General features: G+C 36.9%; 1 protein-coding gene across 1 annotated transcript; it reads right to left on the bottom strand.

The window, feature by feature from the left end:
* Window positions 1–4,091: 4,091 nt before the first annotated feature.
* On the bottom strand, window positions 4,092–14,250 carry LOC139725065 (V-type proton ATPase subunit G-like). The gene is made up of 3 exons (XM_071636154.1): window positions 14,139–14,250; window positions 8,467–8,567; window positions 4,092–6,788 (listed from the first exon to the last, which is right to left on the bottom strand). Exons 1-3 carry the CDS (start codon window positions 14,248–14,250, stop codon window positions 6,621–6,623), a joined length of 381 nt encoding a protein of 126 aa, XP_071492255.1. The 3' UTR covers window positions 4,092–6,620.
* Window positions 14,251–15,548: the final 1,298 nt, after the last annotated feature.

Genomic DNA, 15,548 nt, shown 5'->3' with positions numbered 1-15,548 from the left:
TAACCCTTCCACAAAAGTCGTCTCTCTTTACCGAAGCAAATCATAGTGTATTACCGAACGTGCGCCCTCTGTATGGGGAAATTTATTCATTGTATTTTCGGTCAATGTTATTAGTGCAGAATAACAAACATCGAAATTTTAGCGATTATAGTCTAGTATAACTAAAATATGAGGTAAATTTGTCCTTAAAGTTTTTTGCTGCAGTTAGGCAATTTTCTGCACTGGCTTTCCTTGTGAGATAACAGCACGTAGTGCAATGAATGCGTATATGAGTGGGCTTCCATTGATAATGTACATGTTCGGTAATAGGATACTGTTCGGTAATAGGATAGGTCCTACCTGACTATTTAATTTAGTATTAATAGTAAATACTTCAGTCACTACTATATACTAGTACAATATTTTAATACAGAATCACTGGTTTGACATTTGATTTGTGCATTTACTTCCCTATTTTCATTCTTTCATTCATTCATTATAAATGAAAAGTGATGAAAGAAAGAGAAAAAGAAAAACAAAGCAGAGAACAAAACAGAAATAACAGAATGTCACTTGTGTGTGTGTGTTGTGTGTGTGTTTTAAAAGCCTTTTCTTTACAACTACCGGTACAACTCAAGTAAACTTACTGTAAACTTGATGTTGGAATGATTGACTTTCCAACATCAAGTTTAATGCTTTTAATGCTTTGTAACCGTTACAACTCTCCGAGCTATCTAGTATCTACTCTACTCTAGAGAGTAGTAGAGTCTAGAATGAAACAACCCTCGACTAGTTTTTGCTTTGACCGAAAGATCGGTCTGTATCTGTCCGTCGGGGAATGTTCCGCGGAGACTGCGTCTGGCTTCACGGATCCCCTCCGTATTTGTCTACGGAGGACAGCGTTAATGGTAAAATACAAAAGAGTCCTCCGGACAGACGGATCTTTCTGTCTAGTTTTTGCTAGGCCTAGGTTCACACACAATTTGACATCTAGCGTTGAATGTCAACTGCAGCTGCAAAGTGGTTGTTCGAGCCAATAAAACAAACTGCAGTTTGTTGGTCTGGCCAACATGAACTACAATTGTACATACTGTAGAATAGCCAGGGCGAAAAAGAAAACAAAACAATAATCTTCTTACTACTAGTAGTGTACTGTGTAGTACTAGGCTACTGCATCCTACCTTCACTCCCTTCCCTTTGCTCTCCATGTACAAAGTTGAATTCTATCCCACCTCCGACAGCATTATCAATGAAATAAGTTATTCCGCAGACAGTATCTCCACAAAATCACACGATGTCCACACAGAGCTGCTTCCTAGGTATGGACCGTGCCGTGGGCCTTTCATTCATCCGACTTTGCTTCTTCAATGAACAACGTAAACACAGCGGACTGCAACACGCGTGGCACACTGGCCCCTTTTGTTAGCTCATCAGTGCTTGGATGGCAGCAGCGAAGAGTTCTGAGAAAACTTTCTATGTACAGTACATGCTCGTGGTGCGCTGTTTGTATTGCGAGTTTGTGAACGTATCTAGTACAACACGAGATGGCAGCAGAGCTCTTAGGCTTGTGACACGCCCATTTACAAGACTGATCTGCGATCTTTTCATCGGCTTATTGAAGTGTACGTGTCTGTACATACGGATACTAGTAGTAGGCCCTACTACTGAGTATTCCGTAAAGGGGAGGCACCTTTACAAAATTAAGGGGGGGGGGGGGTGCACGCACCCCCAAATGTTGTTTTCTTTTTATTTCCTTTGTTTTAACAAAAAATACAGAGGGGCTCGCACCCGGTGCGCCCCCTCTGGATCTGCCACTGTACATTGTATCAATAATGCTTGTGTTTATCGTGATGCAGCAGAGTATGCATGTTGGTAGGCCCTATATACAAACATGGATTTAACTAAACAAAAACAAAAACAACCACAAAACACAAACTTTCAAGTGAGCACATAAAATTATGTGCATTATGTTATCCAACACAATGAGGCATGGAACGCATGTGGTGCAGCCCCCCCCCCCCACCCCCGCACACACACATTCATTATATGGCATATTTGCTCCTGCGTCAATTGCTCCTGTGAAATATCTGCCTCTGCCAGCTAATTCAAACACAAATTCTACCCACAAATATACTCCTAATCCTAATCCTATAAATCCTCATGTCAAACTACTCTATAGTATCGTAAACCAAAAACCCTATCACAACCCTAACCCTACAATCCTATGTCCTTGGAGAAAATAAGACCGGAGCAACTGTCGCACAAGCAAATGTCATGTCACCTCATTTTTGCTACAAATAGTCCAAGCAGTTTATAAATACATAGAATACCAAAATATTGTACAATCAATCAGTCTGACAACAACAACAATAACAAACAGGCAACTTCCAAACCATTGAACCCCAGGAGTTTCCAAGGGTTCCAGATTTGTCCTGTAGAGGGAGATTGACCACATCAGTAGTCAGGGATGCCAAGTTAAAAAAAAATTATGAGTGAGATTTTCATGACTCGGCATCTCGGCATGCGAATGTGCGCGCGAGCGAGGGTGTGGGAGGGGTTTTTTCCCCTTGTGGCGTCCCACGGAAGGGAGCTTTTTCAATTTTTATTTCTTACTGGTGCGATCAGGTGCATACTTAAGTGACAATTTTTTACTTATTTTGAAAGACAAAAGGGAAATATACCTTCAATTGCAACTATCACTTTAATCTTTTGAGCTATGCTCATTATTATAGGCCCAAGTTGCAGACTTCGCCCGGTGCGTGAGAAAAATGGGTGCCATGCGTGAGATCGTGAGATGGCCCCTAAAAAATGCTTGAGTCTCACGCAGAATGCGTGAGACTTGGTAGCTCTGCAGTAGTATTAAGACAGAATTGGGCTGATTGCCACCCCTCCCCCCCCCCCCCCTTCCCTCTATCCCTCATATTACACAATTAATACATGATTATCTTTTTGCTTCCCATCGTGAGCTGGTCATAGAGTAGACCTATGATGTCATATTAGTGCCATATTTTCTTCAAATGAAGCCACTTCCGTAGCAAAACTTGTGGACAGGCAGCTGCACAGAAATAATGATGTTCTATGACATACAGTGTACCATCTTTAGCACTGATTGAACATAGAAAACAGCATGGTGAAATGCAAAAACAGAGCTTTCTCAGAAGGATAGCTGATTGTTAATAGATCCATGAAAAATAAGCAAAAGGGTTGTACAGTGGAAACTCAGTATAGCAAGATCCTTGGGACCAAGACGACTTGTTCTTTATATCAGATATTTTGTAATATCAGGAGTCCATAAACAATACAAAACAAAGGAAATTCATTGGGATCAGAGAAATTAGTTTATTATACAGTGGAAACTCAGTATAACAAGATCCTTGGGACCAAGACTTGTTCTTTATATCAGATATTTTGTAATATCAGGAGTCCATAAACAATACAAAACAAAGGATATGAATTCAGTGGGACCGGTGAAATTAGTGTGTAATAGGTGTATTTGTATCAGGCATTTTGTTATATCAGATCTCTTTATATCAAGTTTCCACTGTATTTGCGTCGAATGTATGTATGTGTAGATAAATGGGAGGGTACATAGGCATGTATGGCACCGCAAAATGATAGAGATACATGTACCCGAGTATTTAGTATGATATAATCGCATCATCATGTCTACACATATAGCATCTTAAATCTTCAACATTACGCAAATACCATGCATGTTTGCTTTACAACTTAATTTTACACTGTATTTTGTGATTATACAAGTACAGACTGTAAATAATTTGAAGTATTAGAATAGGTACATGTATACTGTATCATTTTATTAATGACATGTTTTGTTGAATTGTTGAAAATGAGAATGAATAAGTAGATGAACTGACTACTCGCTAGACAAATAGGTAAAACACTATCAAATAATGGCCCTTATATCGCAAGAAATGTCACTTCCTTTGATGTTTTACACACAGGTGAGAACATTGTGGGCCCTTCATGTAGACATGTTGCACACAGTCTCAGCTGAACACATTTGGTATTTTGTTTCTCAGATCATGAGCTAGAAATACATGCCACACACTACCAGTAATATCAAAGCATTCATAAAAACTTGATTTGTGTATTTTTTTTCTCTTTATTTGCTTATGTTGATAACTCTTTACATACAATGGGTTTGTTGAACTTATAACACTATATTTGTAGCAACTTTCTCATAAAATCATGACACCATACATGTAACTACGGAAACAATATAAGGGGCAAACAAAAATGTCCAATCTGCACGAAACATCACTAAACCTTGGACATTTGGCCATAAAGATACCTAATGCATCTACCCAGTATTTTAATACTCTGTCCATCACCAGTGCTCATGGAAACATATGCAAACCCCTGCAGAAAAAAAAAAACAAAACAAAAAACCACAGCACCTTATTAAGCAAAACAGCCAAGTAACTAGAAATACAGTCTGCATGTAACTTCTTATGCAGGTGTGTAACCCATTCATTCATAATTCCGAGTATACTCAGGCAGGTGTCTATAGGAAATAAGCTCATTTTCAAAGGGTTAAGCCATTGGTAAATCCCAGTACACATGGAAACATGCAACCCTCCCAGAAATCTCGTAGAAACCATCATGACATTTTCAACTTCGTTCCACTTACTTTCTCAGAACATACAACTCTTTCCATCGATAGGTATGAGAGCAGCAGTTCGATTCCATTGAGATTTGTCATAATATTATGAGTGTGCACTACTCATTTCCTTCAAATGGCTACAGCATTTCAGTAACATACAGGTAAGAGAGTGTCACATGATTTGCAGGACAGACTGATAAGCATGAGTGATCACTTTAATATGAGCACAACACAAGTTTCTTTAAAAATCATGGTCAAAAATTCAGACAGGTGAATTGGATGCAAAAAGTCAATGTTCTCTCTTTGACAAGAACTCGTTTTGAAAGCAAAACTAGTGTTACTGTTGAATACTCATAATCACCAATTGTAATTAATGTATTTCAACAGTATATTCATTTTTTTGCTGATTTCTGCAAGCTAGCCTGTTATGTGTCTCGACAAGATTTGTTTACTGGGATTCTAATCCCACATTTCACTTCATTACGATTCTCCGACAGACATATCAATATGGCCACATTTACCCAGGGCAGCCTTCTCAGTATTAGAATTGCTCTACTTGAAGGGCCTGCCATTATTATTAATACCCCAGCACTCTCAGTTACCCATTTATACACCATGATGGAATGGGACATTGTGGGTAAAGCATCTTGCTCGAGGACTTGGACACTTGGCAGGATTTCAAATTGAGACCTTGGGTTAAGAGTCAAAGATTCTTACCACATTGCCCCTGCTGGGCAAAACACAGTTTATTGATGCACTCTATTAACGATGCTCAATAGGAGAACCAAGTTCTGTTTTGATCAGAATTCAGCAGAGCAATACCAACATACCATGAATTCTAAACAACTATTGCATTAGGTAAACTGTCACTACGTTTTAGGTAAACTGCTCTGCACAGTGTACATGATGACACAGAAACTCTTTATGTAGCTATATTATGTATCAATATCCAAACATATGCTTTGCTATTACATGGACAGTATCTCAATACTATTACCTGACTTTATTACACCCCTTTGAGTACTGATCAAGAGCCAGATATTCAATATATGTCATTATGTAACAAACTGATTTGAAACAAAGAATAGAGGCAATCAGTTCCACATGTAAAGTTATGGAGACTACACTGTAATTGCACATCCATACAAATACTGTACCGACATTAGAAACCTGGCACTGTACTATCAAAGTGAAACTTATCAATTCAACTGCTCATCGCATATGATAGAACAAAAACATGTTAATTATACATCAAAATTTATCTATAAAACTGCAAAGGTTGGAGTTGATCTTTGTTTGCCTATGAATGCTAAAAACCCAAGAGAAACTCAGGAACTCAGTTAAGAGTCATTATCTTTGGGTAGGACGTATAATGCAGATTTAAACATATTGACAGCTGACAACCTTACACATTTGATAATTTCAAACTGATTAATTATCAGACTATCTCTACCACACTGATCATATATGCAACATTTGTTTAGAATTTATGTATTTTTCATTCCCATATACAGTGTGAAGCAGAGTGTCTTGCAGACTTATCTGTTGAGAGTAGCTTCTCTCATGATCATTGTTTTGAGTGTTATATGACTTGGCCATCATTAAGTCTCTAAGACATAAAGAATTAATGTTAAGAGTTAGAATGAGGAACTAGCATGACTTGTATTCATAACATTTTTGTTTTACTGACTGCACAGGCTGTAAACACACTCTCATAATCCATTAACACAAGCATGTCAGCTTTTACAGGATAGTGCTACCCAAACAAATAATTGTTTAGCCATTTTCCAAATAATGCAACATTCTTCTACCCATCAAAACCTTGGACCACAGGCATCATGTTGAAGCCAAACAGGTCTGCAAAATATACAACTTGAACATTCCACATATTTTGACTCCATTCATTCATAGAGGGGAAGGGGATTCCAGGACTCTCCAATAACAGTAATCCGTTCTAAAACAAAGTTAACACCACTATATATCTAAATATTGCCTTTATATGAGGTTATATCAATCACAACTGAAGGTTTTCATGAAGCTCAGGTTTGATCTCGAAAACCAGTCCAAACAATTCTTTCAGGACTTGCTCCCTTGTCTGGCCTACTCTCTGGTTCAGTTCCTGGATCTTGGCCGCTGTTTGGATCTCAATTTCTCTTGCTTGGTCTCCCTTGGATCCTAAATACTGTACCAAGAAAAAAACCAAAGAAAGACGCATTTAAATCAAAATAATTTCAAAGACAAAGTATGTGGAACATTTTGAATACAATTGTTGTGAAAACATCTGCAACACAAAATACATGAGTAAAAGATGCACAGACAGCAAACTGAAGAAATAGAACAAAATTTAATAGGATCATATATACAATGTACATACACATACCAACTTGTAGAGTGTAAAATCAGTACACATGTTAAGTAAGAGAAGACTGGATTGATGGCAACCTTTTCTCTCCCATCTTTTAATATTGAGATGAACTGCAGATGATATGATATTTCTGCTTGTAGTTTATCTGCATTCATACTGTATCTTTAATATTCAGTCATACATCAATCATTTAAAAAAGCCTAGCACCTGATGGACACAGAAATATCACACATATTATCACACTGATTGCCCAGAGTTGAATTGTCTGACAACTACTGTACGTCATCTACCTACTGTACAGTATATTTAGGCATTTGAAAGTCTGCAAAATGTTTCGTACAATACCATATTACATTGTATGAGACCTTATGAGAGGTGGATAAGTATTTGATAAGTACGTACTTGCATACATGTGTGACACTATGTGTACTTGCTTTCTTTCAGTTTTTTAATTATGATAAATTGATGATATTAATATGGATGTCATTAATTCTGTATAACGCATGCACACTCCCTCTGAGGCCATCATCCAAATATGTAAGACTTTCCTTTTATTGATTTCAGGGTTTGTTTGTTTGTTTGTTGTTTTTTTTTACTAATAAAGAGAAATCAAAATTACAAGTGTTTATGGGAATCTAGACAAACCATTGCTTTTAAACTACATTTGCAGAAATAAAAACAAAAAACAAACAAACAAACAAACTGCAATTTACCTTGTGGTCAACAAAACAAAATCAAAAGTAAAGATGAGTGTTTATAGCCTTCACAACTGAATCTGTGAGAACAAAGTTCAGTTTGTTCCACAAAGTCTGAGTGTGATCTCATATTGTAGTATACTAACATATACTTAGTATTACATGTATGTGTACCTCAAGAATATAATCCATCAAGTCAAACTGTCAGAGTGTGTGTGCATTAGACCTCTACAAAGTACTGGTAAAATTTGATTGTATGGATTTTTTTTTTTTTTTAAGTACGATTTGGTGTATCTGAACAGGGAACACAGTCTGATGAATAGGGCAGTAAAGTATCATTCATAATAATCTGAATCAGAGAACAAATGTTTTTACAGTGTATTTTCTTTTGCGATTGGAGACAGTTGACTTCAGTGCTCTGTTTTGATTCATGCAATATCCTGTGGGAACTTCCTGCAATGTATCGTATTCCTGTAAAACTGAGAAAGACGTGAAAACTGTAAAAGCTACACTCATTACCTACCATGACATGTGTTTTAGATGGGATACTTTTTAAAGCCTTATGGAGTACTGAATGACACTTGTTTAGAGTCATACACTGCTCTAGGGCTGCTCTCTTTTAATTGCATGACAAATGTAAAAAAAAAAAAAGCTTTAATGACTTTGAGCATATATTTGGATGTTTTGCCAAAGGAATTATGAAATAATTGTGATGATGATGTGTACCTACAATTATTCTTGCAACATGCTTGGAATAGCGTGTCAATAATTGTGCATGGAATAAATTAAGAATAAATTACCTTCTGCTGAATTTCTTGAAATTTGGCTTCTCTTTCTTTCCTGTAAGCCTCAATTTCTTCTTGCGCTTCTTCTTTGGCTTGTTTTAATCTCCTTGCCTTTCCTGTTGCAAAGAAAGAAATGAAATAAACACAGTGGCAAATTACACAGATATGTACTACTGTAAACGCACAAATTTTCGTGGTGCATCAATTTTCGCGCTATTTTTGGCTAGTGCGTATTCTAAAACCCACAAAAATATCTTCATAATTTTCTCTGCACATTTTAAATGGGTTGACAATCATGTAGTACAAATGAACCCGTGAATATGTTTTTTTGAGCCGCTCAGCGCCAAAAAATAATTGTGCAAAAATATGGACATTTACAGTACATTTAGCTTCACAATCCTCACACTAGTAATGTTCTCCCACAGTCATATAAACTTCTTTGGGATGCTCTCCCATGGACAAACACTTTCGTGTAAACAAATGGCAAAGGAGGGAAGCAGAGAGTAATAAAATCACAGCATGCAATTTTGGTACAAATATGTAAACCATGTGCAAAGACAAAGAAGCTGCATATAAAGTAGTTGTGTAGACAATGTACAATGTACATGGCATTTATACAAGTGTACAAATTGTACTATTTATTTTGAAGTTGAAAATTGGAATTGTAAAGATAAGTTCAAGAGTGGTTAAATTTGCAGAAACTTATTCTAGATGCACATTGATGGAATGACAAAGAAGTACACTGTACATGTACAGCTCTAACACTCGAGAGAAAAATTACGTAATTTCCCTTGATTGAGGGGAGAAAAGATACCAGACATATTCACGACATGAAACTTTGTGCATTGGAGCCAAAAGCCTTTTTACAGAGCATGAAACTTTCGTAAATTGCCACTGGCATCCAGTGCATCGTGTATAAGAAACCTTTTGCATGCATTTTACAATATGTTTTTGCTAATCCTGGCTCCTTGCAAAATTCATGAAAGTTTCATGCATGCAAGTATTTCTGGATAATTACAGTAGTTCTCCCACAATTAGATAATACTGCTATAATTTTTTCATGATTTTATAGGAAAATTCTAACCTAGAGTAATCCTATCGCTCTCCCATCCGTATTCTTATTTCTATGCTTATTGTTCAGTAATTAAAGCACACCGCCCATAATTCGACCATTAACATTACACCGTCCAAAATTTGACAGCTGACTACATGTCAAACCTACACTTATGCTTTTGCGTGCGGTCGAATTTTGGCATGGGAGGTCGAGCCCTGGTGTGGTTTTTTACACATCTCTCTCATCTCTGTCTCATTAATGTTCCATCTCATTTTCATGGTGGACGTGGATATGACTTACTTAGGAAGGGAAATATGGAAGTCAACCCAGAAATTCATGTAGTTTTGCCGATCTAGAGTCTAGAGTGTATATTTACCCAACTTCGTTAATTACATTTACAAGTTAGCAGACTAGATTGATTGTAATTCATGGTGAAATACCAATCAGTGCCAGTGGATGTAGTCACCTCAAACTCCTTGATCAGGCCTAACAAGTTAGTGATATGGAGATCTACAGTATTAGTAGTACTACACTGTACATCATAATACATCATCCTGCCATCCATTAGAACCAACTTTACACACAATACACTTGCTTTCGCTGAACCAAAATATTGGAATTCTTTAGCCTATTCTCTTCAACAAACCACAAGCCTCAAAACATTCAAATACAAATTAAAACTAAGTCTTCTGAGTAGATATGTAATTGTTACGATGTAACTAGCCTTTATAGTCCTATACAGTGAAACCACGTTATAACGAGTTCGGTTATAACGAGGAACCGCTTATAACGAGGTGATCGCGTCGGTCCCGTTTTCCTTTGCGTGTAAACCTATGGCAGAACGAATCGGTTATAACGAGTTCGGTTATAACGAGATTCCGGTTATAACGAGGACATTTTCGGAACATCATGATAAAGAAAAACATAAGCAATTTGATCGGATATAGCGAGGTTCCATTTCTTGACTTTCCGCTTTCAAACACGCGACAAACGGAACATTGAAAACTGAATTCACGCTATCCATGTCTCTTTCCCGTTTTGAAAAGTACCGTTCCTTCCAGGTTTTCTTCTAAACCACGCGATAAGACACAGCTTTCGATGTTCCTACTAAGTTATATAATAAAATCGTTCGATTTTCTTTATCAAAAGATACGCGTGCGCAATAGTAGGTCAGACCACACCGCAACGAAAAACATTTCTCGACTTGCCGCTTTCAAACACGCGACAAACGAAACATTTAAAACTGAATTCACGCTATCCATGTCTCTTTTCCGTTTTGAAAGTACCGTTCCTTCCATGTTTTCTTCTAAACCACGCGATAAGACAGAGAAATGTCTTTCGATGTTTCTACTAAGTTATATAATAAAATCATTCGATTTTCTTTAACAAAAGATACGCGTGCGCGATAGTAGGTCAGACCACACCACAACGAAAAACATTTCTTGATTTGCCGCTTTCAAACACGCGACAAACGAAACATTGAAGACCGAATTCACGCTATCCACGTCTCTTTCCCGCTTTGGAAAGTACCGTTCCTTCCATGTTTTCTTCTAAACCACGCGATAAGACACAGAAATATCTTCCGGTGCGTAAATCATTTACTGAAATCATAGATTTTCTTTATCGAATGAAACGCGTGCGTGATATTAGGTCAGACCACACGGCAACGGAAAAAAAATCGCATTCGAAACTTTTCATGTAGCGACACTTGTTGCCAAAAATGGAAAATTGGAATGCGTTTGCAGCTCATCATTATTCTTTCCTTTTTTAGTTCCGACTTCCAGTTTTTGTTTTTTGTTTTTTGCTGGCTAGTAAATTTGAGTGTGTATGATTAAAGCCGAAATAATTAATGAAATCATCGCAATCCCGATGCGTGACAGTAGCGTAAAATACGTGTAGTTGATTAACGCATGTTTATCTACGTAATTGAGTCGGTGTTCAGAAAGAAAGAAAAAAAAACGCATTTAACAGTTTGAATAGATCTGAGTTTGTTCATCATTATTTAACACTGGATTTCACAGTGAAGATTTTTCTTTCTCTCAAAATAGTCCATGAGGTACAGATTTGCGTGAAAAGGATCACAACCTTCCAAATAGAACCCTGTCGCATATTTTTTCAAGAACGGATGTACAGAACGCGAAGAGATTTTCGGAAGAAAATAAAGAACGCAGTTTTAATCCCTTCGAGGCCCAACGATCATATATTGTATAGGATTACAGCCGAAATGATTCACGAAATCATCGCATTCCCGCTGACAACAACAGCGTAAAATACTTCACAAGTTACGGTAAACAACGCATGTATGTTACTCTATTTGCGCTGGTGTTAAGAAAAACTTAACAAACGCATTTTATACAATCTGATTTTGTTCATTGTCATTTTACACTGTATTTCACAAACGAAAAAAATATATATATAATTCATTCAAATTGGTTCAATACAAGAGGAAGAGAAAGGTGTAGATGTGATCATGCCGAGCAGGCTTTCTTTTCAAGAACATAATGTGCAACTATTATGCGAAGAAATTTTCTGATGAAAAATAAATGAACGCATTTCAACCCTTACTTTTCCTGGCTTTTTTTTAATCAATTCACAAATAATTTCCCTTTATTCTCTCAATAATAATGGTCCATAAATGTGTAATAACAACGCAAAGGATATTCTTAAGTTTGATTGATGGGTATATGAAGTCGTGCTTATGTTTTCCTTTGTTTTTGATGCGTACGGTTATAACGAGGTACCGGTTATAACGAGGTAATATCGCCGGTCCCACGGACCTCGTTATAACGGGGTTTCACTGTACCAGATATCTGGACACTTTTACCCTATAAGGTAATCTTTGTATATCAACTTTTACATGGTACTGTAAAAGTGGATATTTTCGCGTGACTAATTTTTCACGCTTGGCCGGGTCGGAAGAGTTCCGCGTGTTTTTAATTCCGCGGAATCAAGACATCACACACAGGCACATTTGGCAAGCAAAAATATTCGCGTGCTTTTATTTTCGCGCTAGTTTCTGGTTGCGCGAAATGCGCGAAAATTTGAACACCGCGAAAATTTCCACTTTTACAGTATATTATTCATGTGGAATTCCTGTTCATTTTAATTCCACTGTTTATTTTTTCTCTTTCTTTCTTTTCTTCCCCCTCTCTCCCCCTTCGGTTCTCACTTTATTTCCTCTATTTCTCTATTTCTCTCCTTCTCTCCCTCTCTTTCTCATTCACGTTTACTACCTTTAAGATGTAAATATACAAGTTATGTAAATATGTTTCAGGAGTCTGTATGTATGTTATATTCTCAATTACTCTGTACATAATTATGAATATTACTCATCATGGTGACCTACAAATTTTACAAGCTATGCTTTTAGTTGAGTCACCCCATTTCTGTTTGTATAAGTACCCTATATTGTGTCAATTCATGCTGATATATTACTGTAATATTATGTGTCAATATGTACCCTAAACAACAATGCAATGTAAAATGGAAATGAAATGAATAAATTCAATTCAATTCAATTCAATATGATGCCTACCATGGCATGTAGTCTACTGTACTGGGTAGTATGACCATACTGTACATGGTCAGACCGGACAAGTTGTTGTAGGACTAAAACTTTACTTCCACAAACAGAATAAAATACCATAAAATAAGCATGAAATACAATGGCTTTTGAATGAATATTTTATACCAATTTTTGAGGTAACTTCTCTAAAGCAGAATTCGGCGATTTGTTCCATGATTTGTCAACCAGAAGAAGCGCGCAATATTCTATAACACACGCGATGTGAAACTTGTGCACGTGTTTGAGTCAGAAACGACAAACTTCAGTGTTAATCCATTCCCATAGACAATACACACTGGCTGGCTACAGTACAACGTTCAAAATATATTTGCAAGGGTTTCAGGTAAGTTCTCTAATTACGACAAAAATTGATTTTGTTCGCTTTGCTTTGGAAGAACTGTTAAGTATCATTTTCAGAACCTCATCACTGCATATTGAAATATTTTTATTGAGAATGGCAATGTGAAAAATTCATCTACAGTTGTAATTCAATCTCAACTTCTTAAGTGTCTGGGTACACAACCCCCCATCATACTGTCTAACCAGTTGTTAGTCGATCTACTGAGGTCGAGTCTGTAACTTAAGAGAGATTATTGCTACAGAATATTTATTGTGGCTAAATATACATCATTACACAGTTTAGAACCTCTATAGACTACAACTACTGTATGTTAACAACAGCCTTCTGAACTGAGAAATTTGGGTGCCAAACGCCGCTACAACAGTTAGACGATGGATAAATTACTACTAATATAGACTTCTATGACTAGACTATACTATAGTATAGTTATGGGAAGTCACGGTCGACTCTATTCACATGATCATAATCACATGACACGCAGGGCTTTAGGATGTCTCTTCGCATTCACATGCACGATGGACAACCCGATCCGCACCATGCACAGCACACAGCGGGCACACAGTGTGCCTATGCTACCAGACTACGCAGCACCACCTTACGATTACAAGAGGACAACACTGTTAGTTTTACAAATTACATGATTTGCAATTTTACAATATCTACACTGACATCAGTATTATACGATATAGTTTGTGATTTAATCTTACGTTTTCTCGCCTCAGCAACTCGCTCTGCTGCTCTCTTCTCTGCCTGCAGCAACTGCTGGATACCCGGTGTCTGTGCAGCCATCTTTGCGTTTGACGAACTCTCTTCAATCATAATCGATTACGAAATTGCTCGCTGATCCGCTATCGTCCTTCGAGATAAATGGAACCCTAGGCTCAGCCTCTCAGTAAAGTTTGATTTAGTGTTCAGAAAAATGTCTTCCCTTGACTTTGATTATTCAAGCAAGCAGGAGTAATGTTTGTAATTGACGAATGCTACAGTATAGTCTATAGTACGACCAAAAGAGTTTAATTACTCAAGTGCAAAACAGCAAGGTATCTCGAGGAGGGATCTAAAATATTCTGGCGTTGACGATGAATGAAACTACAGATTCGTGTCAAGTTTCCTGTTTGAAGTTGGCCGAGGGCAGACATGAAGCTGCAACAAATGGGATTCTAAACCATTGTGTTTCCTGTGAAGTGGAAGGCAAGTGGAGTTTACTCATACGATGAGCAACAATTAAACCGAGAATAACCAAACAAAGAAACAAGAAAGTTCTCCTACATAAAATGTAGCTGATATGATTAATGTCTCTTGGCCCGTCGCCATTCTGAGAAAGACTCTTCCCACTTCAAATGAGTTTATTAAATTGTTGATGATCCATATCGTTTGGGATATAAACAATCAGGTTTTGTTGCTGATGATAACAATGATTATCGCACTCACAACTATAAATGATGGTGATTATCACAATAGTGTAGTGATCATGCATGATGATCATGATGAGTTTAAAAAAAAAACCCATTCATTTAGCTAGAACAGAACCCCAACAGAACCGATGATTACGTAATTGAGGATTATTACTTGGAGTCGTTTTATAAGCCTATGTTTGTTTATCTGTTGATTGTAAAGTGCCTAGAAACATTTTGGTAATAAGCGCTATATAAACTCTCCATGTTATCATAAGTATCATTAATAACATTAATGATATCAATATTTTCGGGTTTATTTGTTTGTCTATCCAGCTGTTGTGTTATGTATTGTGTATTCTCCTGCCTGACTGTAATATTATATTAAATATAATATGATTTTTCTGTGAAAACTTTCCATGTTCCACTTTCATACTTTAATACTATGTACTATACGGACCATATTTTTTTCTTCGCAAGCTGGACATCATGTATTATCATTTTTTGTTATATTATTATGTATTTTCCATCGAGAAATATGAAAATAAAATTGAAATTGAAATTGAAATCTACTTCATACGTAGTTTGGAAACACAGCGAAAGAATATCTCTTTTTAACTTTCCATTCATACTTCCTAATTAAACTGCTTGAATTCAAGATTTTTCCACTTATTACCCCTTAACGGGCCTACTATTTAGGTCTACAGATCTGCTCGGAATTGA

The sequence above is a fragment of the Diadema antillarum genome, unplaced genomic scaffold (genome assembly GCF_040938485.1).
Source record: "Diadema antillarum isolate AM-2024a unplaced genomic scaffold, OU_Dant_1.0 seq00000014_RagTag, whole genome shotgun sequence".
In the NCBI taxonomy this organism is placed as follows: domain Eukaryota; kingdom Metazoa; phylum Echinodermata; class Echinoidea; order Diadematoida; family Diadematidae; genus Diadema; species Diadema antillarum.
Note: the sequence above shows the minus strand (reverse complement) of the source record. Positions and strands in the feature narration are given on the sequence as shown.